The 12,666-nt window shown below is 41.8% G+C and overlaps 1 protein-coding gene across 1 annotated transcript in view; it reads right to left on the reverse strand.

Annotated features, from left to right (window-relative positions):
- SH3BGRL2 (SH3 domain binding glutamate rich protein like 2) overlaps positions 1-3,923 on the reverse strand; it is a 41,777-nt gene extending 37,854 nt beyond the window's left edge. Inside the window, exon 1 of the mRNA XM_057412440.1 lies at positions 3,690-3,923. Coding sequence (XP_057268423.1) covers positions 3,690-3,734 — 45 coding nt within the window. The 5' untranslated portion in view covers positions 3,735-3,923. The remainder of the gene's footprint in view (positions 1-3,689) is intronic.
- Between the last annotated feature and the right edge of the window lie 8,743 nt (positions 3,924-12,666).

Below are 12,666 nucleotides of genomic sequence, written 5' to 3' on the forward strand. Positions count from 1 at the left end.
GAAAGCACAAGCAAGACAGTTGTTTCAAGTTTCTCCATTATTTGAAAGCTCTTCAATTATATCCTCCTTACCTGATCTTCAGTCCTCTGACTGTAAGAGGACTGAAGTCTACTCTGGTTTGACATTTCTAGATAACTGTAGGAATTCCGGGCATAGGGTTACTTAGCTCATGCTACCTGTTTCCTGTCACAGGTAGAGCTGCTTTAAAACACGGAAAAAAAAACATTTAACCGAGTCAATGCATAGCACAGTAGCACAAGTGTAAATCTGTATTGATAGACTGAAAATGTGAAACCGATCAAATTAAGAGTTACCTTGGAATGATTTGTTGAAAAATGAGGGCATAAACTATTTCCTGAAAACAGTGAAGCACGGCTAAGGGAAAAGAGTGAAAGGTAATTTTAAAGTAGCCTTTCTTCTCAGCACAAAAGAACACAGATTGTCCTTATCAGGGAGGAGTTGCAAATCTTGTCTCCACAGTCCCACAAAGAAGTGCTTGGAATTCGAGACACAGCTTACCAACCACCAGTAGAAATTCAGGTCAGAAAAAGTATGAGACAGTAAGGCTTGTAGAAACGTGCCTGCCTGCCCATGCAGAGGCTTCCCATTGTGATTCAATTGGATCTGCCTAATACATGCTTAAAACAACACGAGGTTATTCAGAAATGTGCACATACATAAAATACCTTTATCTTCCCTTCCCACAAGAAGGTCTCAAGAACTTGTCTACAGCATCTTTATGGGTAAACTCACATTACAGCTTCCCTAAACACTGAAGGTGAATGTTTTCATTCCAGCAACAATTAGGTGTTCAGACCTGTGAGCTCTTTAAAGCTCATGAGGCATTTATATTCACAACTTTTATTTTAAAAAACAACAGAAATAGTAAGTACCATTAACCTCTCAAGGGTCTAAGAACCTTCAGAAGTGAGGAAGGTGCTGCAGGGAGAAGTCCAAGACCAAATGATGGGAAGGTTCACAATATTCTTGGCTCCTTCTCATCCAGTCCAATTATTTCCTTTCTATTCCCCAGAATGACACCCAAAACATTTTATGCACTGAACTCTTAGAATTATGTATGACTATTATGCATATTCATCTTCCTTAGCACAGAATAAATTACACCAAGTATAGGGATCAATAACTATTTTAAATGTTTCCAACGAAAGTTATATTTATGCGAATTGAAGCCTGCGCTGACTACACAACCAGTGTATTTCTCAGCAATGTTTCAGCCAAATGTCTATCATTTGACTTGGGCATTCTGAAGATTTCCAAAGGAGTCATATTTGCCAAACCAAAAGCTTGCTCTAGAGACTAGATGGACTTTTCATTTTAAAGCACAGAGTAATTCGACATAAGTATTTCTAGTAACATTAGGAAAGTGAATCGAGTCACCATGGCACTGCTTTTAGTTTACAAGCAAATCCTACATATAGAAAGTTTTGGTCAATTACAGCAGGTCAGACACTAATCTCAGCCACATCCACTCACAAGCAGTTAGCTTACAATTTGACTCAAGCTGACCTAGAGGTGTAAATTAAACCATGGATTTTGACACTCTTTTTAGCAGGAGACGGAGTAGGATCTATAAGGGACACACATTTCTCTAGACAGGGAAATCATCCTGTCCCATGAATTGCACAGGATCCCAAAAAGTAGCTGATGTAGTTGTGCTGAAGGCTGGAGAAGATGACAAGGAATTACATGACTCACTTTTTGTTGCATTTTACTAGAATGTAGCTCGAGGAGGATGACAGTAAGTTTACAACTTCCATTTTTTAGAGATGTATGATACAGTAACCACCTTTTTCTCCAGATGAGTATAGCCAGCTGATAGTGCTTTTTTCTTTGTCTTTTTTTTTTTTTAATCATTCAGCTTTGATGTACACACACCCCATGCAAACCCAAAATCAAAAATCTTTGATGATGTGACACTGAGAACAACAGGAACTCAGCCCATACTGAAAGCTCATGAATGCTGCAATGAAACAGATGAATCAAAACTGACACAAAAAAGATGTCACAGCTTTGGCCCGGTGTGACAGTACCTTCAGTCACTAAACTATCTATTATTCTCTGTCTAGGCAGTACTCGGACACACTGCTGCCTAGATGAAGTTGACTATCACCATATGCAAATTGTTAGCCATACTATATGTCATATTTGTGTTGTCCAACCCAGAAAAAAAGACAGCAAATGAACTGATGTGCAAATTAAACTGCTTCTCATCCTCAAATTTGGTTTGTTGGGTTAACAGATAGTGAAGAGGGTTATACTGCTGCTCTTAATCGGACATGTATCTTGCAGGCAGAGAGAGGGGAAAGAGTGCAGAAAAAACCTCCCATCAATAAGCTATTTAGAGACTGGAGATATGGGTGAGCTAATAATGTGGCCTTTTTCCTCCCCTTCAATAAAAACAAAATATAAAACTATGCATTATTGTTCAAGCTATGGGGCATGAAACAGAAACTAAACCTAACAATACTGCGTTACCACAGTGTGAAACAATTGCCCATGCAGGAAAGAAGATGTTTCTATTATGGATGTTTGATGAACATGGATTATAGAGTTCTGAAGACACTCTGTGTTTACTCAGTTGGCTACTGAAATGGATAATTAGTTTTTATTAGCTGTAATGCAGCCACTAAGCATTTTGAACACTTCATGCCAAAACATATCAGAACACATACCTGTCACCACGCCACTGAACTGAAAACTAGTATTGTGCAGTAAAAAGCTGAAGAAAGTAAAGACACAATAAACCTTCAGACTGGAAAATATACTGCTACATCCTTCCGCAATGCAAAAGTGCCACTGCCTTCATTGCTGAAGCATAAAGAATAGCAATTATATCCAAATCCTTCTGATGTTTACCATTAAAGGACAAATTCAGTAGAATGCTTACACTTAGATTGCCTTCACAGAAATCAGAACTGTCACTTTATATAAAACATATGGATGTTCACAGCTCACATGCAGAAGTAATTCAACAAAAGAAAGCTGTAAGAACTTCAATTAAGCAGAGGATGCAGGGATGCCTTTCAAAACCGAGTTTGGAAGGAGCTGTACCTTTCCCAAAGTATTTCTTAGTGCAGAGAAGTGCTAGGGGTGAAGTCTGTCCCTCGGCTCTCCTTCTGTTTATTTTTGAACCTGCGGTAGTTGGCACGCACGGAGGTACCGCACCTGCCTGCGCCGAGGCGCTGAACCCCGCTCCTGAGCGGGCAAGTTTAGCCCTGTTTCATCACCTTTAAGACCCTTTAAACACACCCAGTGTTTGTCCCCCACAAAGAGGTTTCAGAGGGGCTTGCTTTGCCAAAGGCAGTTTACGAACAAGTTAATCTCTGGCTGCCTTTCGGGGCAGGGGGGAGCAGTCATTTCCACCACCACTGCACACGCAACCCCTGCAAATTCAGACCCGCGTTTCACAACAGCCGACTGCCTGGATCCCAGGTCCTCGCCGCCGTGCAGGGCGAGCTCTAGGAGCCGAGGGCAGGTTCGCCAGCCGCAGGGACGGCGAGCGCCGGCTGGCAACCACCACCAGCACCGCAACCACCACCAGCACCGCAACCACCACCTCCACAACCCCCACCGGCCGGCTTCGCCCCGGCCCCTGGGGCTCAGCCCCGGCTGCGGCGGCCCCGCGCCCCTCTCATCTCCCTTCTTCCCCGCCGCTCGCCCCCACTCACAGCCACGGAGCCCGAGGAGGAGGCGACGAAGACGCGGATCACCATCTTCACCTCATGTGCCGCGCCACCGGACGGGACGGGGCAGCGAGGCTGCGGGGACACCGCTCCCCCACAGGGATCGGGACGGGGAGGAGGAGGAGGCCGCTGCGCTCCACCCCACTGCCCCCGAGGGCGGCCGCTGTCCGCAGCACCCCGTCCCCAGCGGCGGCAGCCTCTCTCAGGCGAGCCGGGTCCGGGTCCGGGTCCGGCTCCTCACTGACAGGAGGCAGGCGATAACGGCGAGAGGCGGGAAAGGTGGTGGCGGCGCGCAGGGGCCGACGGGCGCTGTAGTTCTTCCCGGGCGGGGCACAGCCCGCCGCGCCGCCCTGCCCCACCGGCACGGCGCCGGCAAGACGGCAGCTGCGTGCTTCGAGCCGGGCTGCTCAGTGCTACCGCGGCGTTTGGGAGGCTGCGGAGGGGCTTGTGCGCACTCCAGGTGCGCTGCCCGCAGGTCGAGGTGACCCCAACGCACGATGAGCAACGTCCACTGAGTCGTGCCCTCCCCCGTTAGGGCTGCTCCCCCCCTCACAGCTCGGGCCGCCTGGCTGTTCCCAGCGCTCCTACCCTATGTGCAGCCACTCCCTGTGCTCCGCCATGCTTGGGTCTGGACCCCCTGGCTGCCACTTACAGGGGAGAAGGGGTGGAAAACGTTGCCGTTCCGGAAAGGCTACATAGGTATATTCCTGTCAGGGCAGGTGAAAGGGACAATGCAAGGGATGTTAGGCCATTGCGCAAGAGGGCTCTTCTGCACCATACATCTCAAAGGAGTCAAACAGCGCTATTTGCACTCCCTGGTATAGAAGTACAGCTGTCAATATTGACAGCTGTGGAACAGATGTTATTAATCAACAGGATAAGCCGACAACCCCAAATAACCCTTCCCCAGTCAGCTCATCTGCAAGTGACCAAAGAGAATCCCTACATCCTCATCAGCTTTTGGGGCCTGTCTTTATTTAAAGACTCAGAACCACATAGCTGGCAGCCTTATATGTGCTACCACAGTAATAACCCTCATCCTCTTGCTACCCTACAGGCAGCCCAATGGTTACTCTCTCCTTCTGCCTAACTCTCCCTTCCCACCGTTTCATCCCAATGGCAAAGTGTGTGGTGCCAGCTTCCTTCACATCTTTGCATCGCCACCACTATCACTGAACTTCCATTGTCCTCACTAAGCACAGACCTCAACTCACTGCCAAATACACCCTTAAAGCTTTCTTTACATTTTAATATTGATCATTTATGTTGAAATCCTGCAGGCCTCACAGAAGGTACCTAGCAAAAGCCATAAAAAAATTATCAGAATTCTCAGTGTTCATTTGAGTTTGATTTCTAACTTGTGGAGGTCACTCAGAGGTTTCCACTGACTTCACTGTCCTCTGGAGCAGAGCTCACTATCAAGTCCAATCCTGTAATGGGAATTCAGTTACTAGTCTTTCAAAGATCTATAACAATGTATTACTTTGCTTTCCTGAGAGTGCTTGTTGAAAAAAGTAAACCTCATTGGAGAAAACTTAGGTACAAAGGTTAGGGTTTTCTGGCTTCAGTGATCCTGTCTTCATCTGAGCGCAACTCTTGCTATGGGAACCACAAACAGAAGACCAAGAAGTGTTTATTGGTTAATTGCTGCTGAACAACCAGCACAGGAGGCAAACATTTATTTTATGTTGGTTTGTAAGGTAACTCCAAGCAACTTGTTAAAATTCTGTGATAGGTGAGTAATTATAGGAATGTGCTGGAAAATCCCCATTACCTTACTCGGTGAATTTCCTTTACACTGCAGGATTATTTCTGGCAACGTATTTTCTTGTGCTTCTCTCAGTTTTCTTTGAAAGACAGAGGTGTTTCCTTCCCACTTACTTCCCTATTTACTCTCTACTAAAAAATATTGGGTTTAATATTCTAATTTGGCCATACTGTTATTATATGAAACAAATAGAAGGGCAACTCACTGCAGCTCATTGTATTTGATTCTCTCAGAGCATTGATAAATAATATTAAATTATAATATTAATAACTCCTGCCTTTTAATATATTTCTTAAATATAGCAAAACAGAAAAAGAGAAAGCAAAGTCTGATTCTGAAGTGTGCTGAACATCTTTAACTCTCACCAAACAGAAGAGTATGCTCCTACCTCTCAGAGGCAGCCTTGAAACATAACCAACAACTAGAGAAACCATGTGGCTTCTCAGTAACAACTTTGATGTAGTGTGGGCATTGAGAATCCAGACTGCTTTTTTTATTTCTATCTTTTGCTAGTGTTTCCATACGCACAAAGAAGCTAGATCTGACATGGAAGCGATCCATAAGTTAGGAAAAAGAAATATTACACTGAGAAGTTGAAGATTTCAAAGCTTGTAGAGCAGCTTCTTACTTTACATTGTTCCTAAGCAGAGAACTATTAGTCTGTGTAGGGTAAAACCTATCGGACATTGCCATGTGACATTTTGCACTTTAACATGTTGTACAGGTGAAGACTGTCCATCACCTTCTGTCCTGCAGCTGCTGTTTGCAAATGTCCTGAGGCCATACCTCTAACTCCATTTCTGTTCTACATTTCTAGAGGCTTGAAGTCCAAATTGTAAAACATTTAGCTAAGTAGAAAAGAAAGTAATAAATTAAAAAATCATTAAAATTATTTATGAGCAGTTTTCCATGTTTACAGGGGGTACAGAAACACTGCAATCTAAGACTGGAGGTGAAAATACGGATTTATGGAGGGTAGGGGGATAGTTTCTAAACATTTCATGGTAAGAATGATTCACTGTTATGCCAGATCTTCATGGAAGATTAAACAGAACTTTACTGCTGCTAAGGTAACAAAGAATATACAAAAACACAGTTCGAGAGTTTGTGAAAATAGAAGCACAACCTTGGACAGAGAAGATTCTAATTTTGATAAAAGATTATTTGTATAGCAAGATGCAACAGGCATAGGAGGAAAACTCTGAAGAAATAGAATACTATGTTAAGGACTGAAAAAGTGGTTAAGATGGCTTCATCTCTCACCTGAAAGGAGCAGTCTGTCTGACACATTTCAGAAGTTTTCTGGTCTCTGGCTTGTTACTACCCATCAGTTATTTCTCTGGGTTCTGTGAAACATTGCTATGAAGCAGTAAATTCACACAGACCTTGCAATAATCTACATACCTAAAGGGGTCTTCAGCACTTCTTAAAAATTCTAAGTACCAAAACAAGTCAAAAATCACTGGTTTAGAGTGTCATTAAAAGCTCTGACAGTCCTGAGCAATCTTCCTTGGTAGAATTGTGATTGTCATGCCAGGGAGCAGCTAAAAATGATAAATAATAGAGAAAACAGAATATTTCAACTTCAATAGACCTATCAAGTATCATCAGCTGATCTCACGTTGCAGATCCCAGGAGAAAGTGGATAACTTAAAGGCTCCAAAACATACCAAATGGCCAAAGTAACATAAGTATAGGATTGTTCCACTTTTTAAGTCACAGCACTCACTGTGGTGGCTGATAGCCTATAAATATCTTGGCTACACACAACCTGAAAGCATATAAGATGATGCTGTTTGGAGCCTGATTCTCTACATACACTCTAGAAGCCACTATATAATCAAGATGTTATTTTAATCACAGAAGGAATGTCCAAGGTACACTCCTTCAGTTATGCATTAATGCCTAGTTGTGCATACTACTACGACTCCTCCTATACGCAGAGGTCCTAATACAACAGGTCAAACAGCTCCTAGTCACCCTTTCCCTTGCAAAAATGGTTTTGGAGGTCTTGTAGATCACACCGAAGTCTTCCAGTAGCAAATTCAGTTTCACACAGGACTCTGTTCTTTCCAGAACTTTCACTGTGGTCAGAGGTTTACATTCAGAGCATTTCACAGCATTCTCCATGGTCAGATTTTAGAGATAACATCCTAACATAAAGCTTTTTTTTCTTTTTACTTGAATTATTGAAGTGCTACAAAGCATAGGTATTACAGCAGACCCTTAGAAAGAGACAGCGCTGGGACAGTTTTGAGAAGGGTTTTGATTCTTGAATTCACAAATTTATGGGAAGTTGAAGAAAGCAGAAAGGTATGGCTGTTCTTGATTTCAGAGTGCTGAGTAAACCTTCCTTTATGCCATTTTAATCTAAACATGCCTAGGTGATTGGAAAGCTGTGTAAGAGTCCATTCTTCTCAGCTGCTGCCCTTTAGTTGAAGCATGACTAGTTGTCAGTATCTGTGGCTGCTTTGATTCCCTCTCTGAATTCCTAATACTAAGAACCTTTGAAAATAAAAACTTTTTCCTGTGAAACACTTTATCTGATGTAGCTCAGTCATCTGACTGAACCCAGAAGTAATAACAACTTCCACACTCTGTATTAAATAAGTCATCATTCCTTAAACTTACAGCTACATTGTGTAAGAAGTGCCAGAGTTCATTTTCTACTCATGCCTTTAAAGATGCCACCATTGCTGTAGCTGATCATTCTGACTGAGGAGCAGGAATCCACAAAGGTTTCAATCAGTGTCCAGCCTTCTATCCTGCCTGCTCTTTCAACCCAAGCTATTGTAAATTAATCAGGCCCAATACTGTGAAGCCCAGCAGGTTTGCATTTCTTGATGAAATCAAACTTCTGAGCAGATTTATTCTCTCTCTTTTTTTTATTTTTAAACATTGCAATTTAGGGCAAGGGTTCATCCTTGTTTCTGCTAAGTTGAACAACCTTTCATAATCTATATTAATGCCGAGGGATGAGGGATGAAAGCCCCCACAAATCTCATTTCCCATCAGCAGTTCCAATGAAACTTAAATTACTGAGCACTCAAGATGTGAAGTGCACTCAGGGAGCAGTCATAGAGCATTACATTCCTGCCAAACCTTTTCTGGGGGACCTTCTGCCAAGCTCTTGGAAAAACAATCTACCACCACATTCATTTTGGCTGGTTTCCAGCTGGTTTTCCATGTCTGTCCAGTTTCACTCTGACAAGGCACTTTAGAAGATTCACTTCTTGCAGGATTCCGGAGAATTGGGCCAGCAATGATACTTGCGTATGCAAGGACAAAGAGCAAACAACTTTGTGGAGAATAAGAAGCAGCTGAGTACATGAATACTGTAAGCTTTCCTGAAGTGTATGCACCAAATGAACTAAGAATAGTTATTATTTTTATAGTACTTAGGAATTTTCACAGAACAGAGGTGGGGGGAAATCTCAGACTTGGAAATCTGGGGTAAATTTGAAGATAAAGGTTATATGTACACTGCATTTCAAGCCCACAAACAGAGGCCACATTCACATTGTGGGGCACAAGACTGTACTTGGGCACAGGTTTGAGCTGACTTTTACAAACCAGCAGGGAAGAGACACTGACCCACACTAATCATCATCCCAGAGCCAAAGGTGTCCACATACACAGTGCGGGTGACCCACGCATTTTGTGATGGCCCCTGCCCTGTCGCAGGTGTATCCCATCTTTCTGAAGAAGATGCTTAATTGGCAGACCCCTTCCCTGCAGACAGGATGTGCAGATGGCATGAATTTAACTCTATAAAAGCAGAGCAGATGGCTGCAGCCAACCTATTGGCATCCTTCTAAACCAGGGGAGTGCTGCCCTTACGACATCACAGGCTGCATGGGCAATGGCCATGGAGAACGAAGGGCTGAGGAAAGCATGTGGGTCCTTTTTTCCAAACTGGAGAGGGGACTGGTGGAGGGAGAAGGCAGAAAACACACAAGTGGCAGCAGGCATTAGGGATGTGATGTGCTGCAGACAGGTTGTATTGACCTACATGGGAAATGATTACAATTTCATGAGCTCATGAGAACAGAGAGGAACCTCTCCTGCCTGGAGAGAAGTGGAAGAGACGTGGACTCACAGTAGGAGCACACTGGATAGAAATGAGCTGCCTGGCCTGGCATCACCAGGTCAGGGTAAATACAACTTGTGAAACTAATACACTGAGCAGTGGCGTAGCGTACACAGGAGGCAATATAAGCCAGGCTAAACCTGCAGCTAAATAAATAAGAAACCATACAATATCTGAAGCAATGAGTAGACAAGCCATTGCCCTTCCATGCATCTTGTTATAATCTCAACCCAGGCTCTTTTGTGCTAAGCATGTATCTGTCAAAGCAGATACACTTTTTGTATTATTTGGTAAAGTAACCTTGAAAATTTGGTAACATTATTTATTCCTTTCAGATTTGTAGCAGTTTGTTACATTTTGCATTTCCATGACCTGTTTTTCGCACCATGTTTTCCCAGGTCAGCCATTCAGTGAGCTATTACTCCACCTCAGAGCTATCTGAGATTTATTTTCTACCGCCATAAAGGTACTGGGGAGGTAGTGGTTGGGAAGTAATATTTTCTATAGAGGACTCATTAACCTATAACTGTTGTTCAATTCTAAAATGTAAAGTGGTGAAAATGCGAAGTGGCATTTTTAGCGTTTCCGAAAAGTTAGCTACAAAACCCAATACTGTTTGGTCATGTTTGACCTTACCAGCCCTTCTCTGCAGCCAAAATGACATTCTTTGTGCCCATGTTTGCCACTGGGAGAACTGATGGTTGACACAGTAAGTATATATTACTTTGGTCAGTGAAGTCATAGCTTAGGGCAGCTTCCAGACTATTCTGAGCATGACTTTGATGGTAAGATAAAAAAATTAATTCAGCCCACTTTATTTAATTAATTGGAAAAGGTTAGTGAAAGACACACAAGTGGTTTTCACCAGAAATCTGTAAAACAAAGAAAGGAGAAGTTAAGAGAGGTTACCAAAATTAATATTGCTGCAAGAAATGTTATTTCCTCCATTCATCAAAATCATCTTCTTAAGAGATATACCTTCCATTTCACTAAGCAATGGGCATATCGTGCATCTAGCAGGGTCAAGTCTGCTGTTGTACTAACGGCATGGCAAGGGTATGCACGTCAAAGCTGCTATTGATTCCTTCTAAATGCATCTGGACTGAACTAGAATTACTTTCAGAATAGCAGGTATGAAATAACTAATGAGGTTTTGGCCAAGCATCTTGCTAAACCTAACAGCAACCTTTTGCTCTCAGAGTCTTTTGGGGATGAATTTGAGTGCAGAATATGACCCTGGGTTATGTCAGAATGTTAAAGATTGGAATAAATTTTGAAAGAAAAAAAAAATATCAAGGATGTTGTCTGGCCACTAGAAATAAACCTAAAATCTTAGGGTTTACAAGAGCAATGCATGCAAACTGGCTTATTTTAGACAGTATACGTGCCTCAGTAATAACCTGTTTCATCCATGAGTTGGTCAGCATAGGCTGCTCTTAGAGAACTCCTGAAAAAGAAGATACAATTTAAAAAAAACTATCTTTTAAGGAATTATTTCCTTGTTTAAAGAAAATTGTCTTTTGACCACAAATGGACAAATACGATACCACAGCTGTATCAGACCCTTAGCGGGTCAATATCTGTGATGCCCAGTCTACTTTCTACACTTAAAAAAAAAAAACTAAATAAATTCTATTTAAAATATCAGGAGATAACTTTGATAACAGTTTTACATCAGGAGATAACAGTTTTATATCAGGAGATAACAGTTTTTAATGTGATGACTGCAGTCTAGAAAAGTGGCACTGGGAGCACCCTTAGCAAACCTCTGAGTTTTGCAGCTGACCTAGTGTGTAGCAAGTATAGAATCACAGAATCATATGTATCTTGTATATCATGTGTATCTTCTTTAAAGCAATTTCTGACAGACAGCCTCTCAATATTTCTTTTAGGATCTTTCAATTTTGTCACTCACTAGGATGCAGTCCTTAAGCATGGCAATAATTGTTTGTTGTGGTTTTCATACCTACAGGCATCTTCTCCATCTAACTCAGATTCAGTTTTACCTGTGGTATTTTCATTCTGTCTCCATGTTGCTGTCACTTCCAAGCTTGGGTTGTCTCATCTGTTTATCTGAAAGCTGCATCTAGATGTTGAACCAGTGAGACTGATTTTGATGGGACATGGATATAATGAAGATCACAGTTGATGACGTAGTTTCTCTCATAGTCTGGAATTCATGTATTAAGAATAAACCCTTCAGGGATTCAGAACAAATTTCTCGTGAGGCTGATCAAAAACAGTGCCATGAACTTCCCCAGGAACTAAGGGCTATTTATACTTCTCAGTACAAGTTACATTAACAAATAAATAAAACCGAGTGAACTGGGTTACAATATTTCTCCTATGTTTGGAGTTTGCTGAATTCCAATGGAGATGGGAACCTTTGTCTGTGAAGCAAATCTTTTTCATCTGCCGCAATGGAAATTCATGTCTTGCTCTAATGTGGGAAATGAAAGCTGTTCCCAAATGGATTTAGTGCCACAGAGCTGGTTCACCTGCAGAAGCAGCTCTCTTATCTACAAAATATTTGTATGTATTTATTAAATTGGAATGGTACCTGCCTACATAAGACATTTTATGATATGTACATTCTTTGGAGATTTAGGAGACTAGAGAAGAAAACAAAAACACTGCATATAGTCTTAATCTTGGCTCCCCACTCTCTGGTTCCTTCTCTGACCTTGGAAGTTTTTGTAGTATCAATTTACAGCATTTTCAAAAATATTAGTTCTTTTCTAAAGGTTTTGCTTTCCTGATTATTTTTTTTTAACTAAATAAACATTGCTTATTTTAATTAAAAAAAAAAAAAAGAGAGAAAGAGTTTGTTTTAGTTATAATGAATGATTCATAGTTCTTGTGGATCATCCAGGGACGCCATTCATCGTTAATGATTAATATGAAGTAATAAAACATGAAACATTTGAAAGTCAACAGTGATGTCTCTGAAGGTACATCTTTGACAGAAATTGCTGACAGCATCAGAAACCCTCCCTCTACAAATATATATTCAAACACAGTAATTTCTCTGTTTATTTTTTCTCCTTTTGCCTTCTCTCCCTTGCACCTGCTGTATGTGCAGTTCCAGATTAATATTCTAGCAA

The sequence above is a fragment of the Pezoporus wallicus genome, unplaced genomic scaffold (assembly GCF_028554395.1).
Source record: "Pezoporus wallicus isolate ANWC-B61680 ecotype Strahan unplaced genomic scaffold, APGP_CSIRO_Pwel_v1 contig_4788, whole genome shotgun sequence".
Classification (NCBI taxonomy): Eukaryota; Metazoa; Chordata; class Aves; order Psittaciformes; family Psittacidae; genus Pezoporus; species Pezoporus wallicus.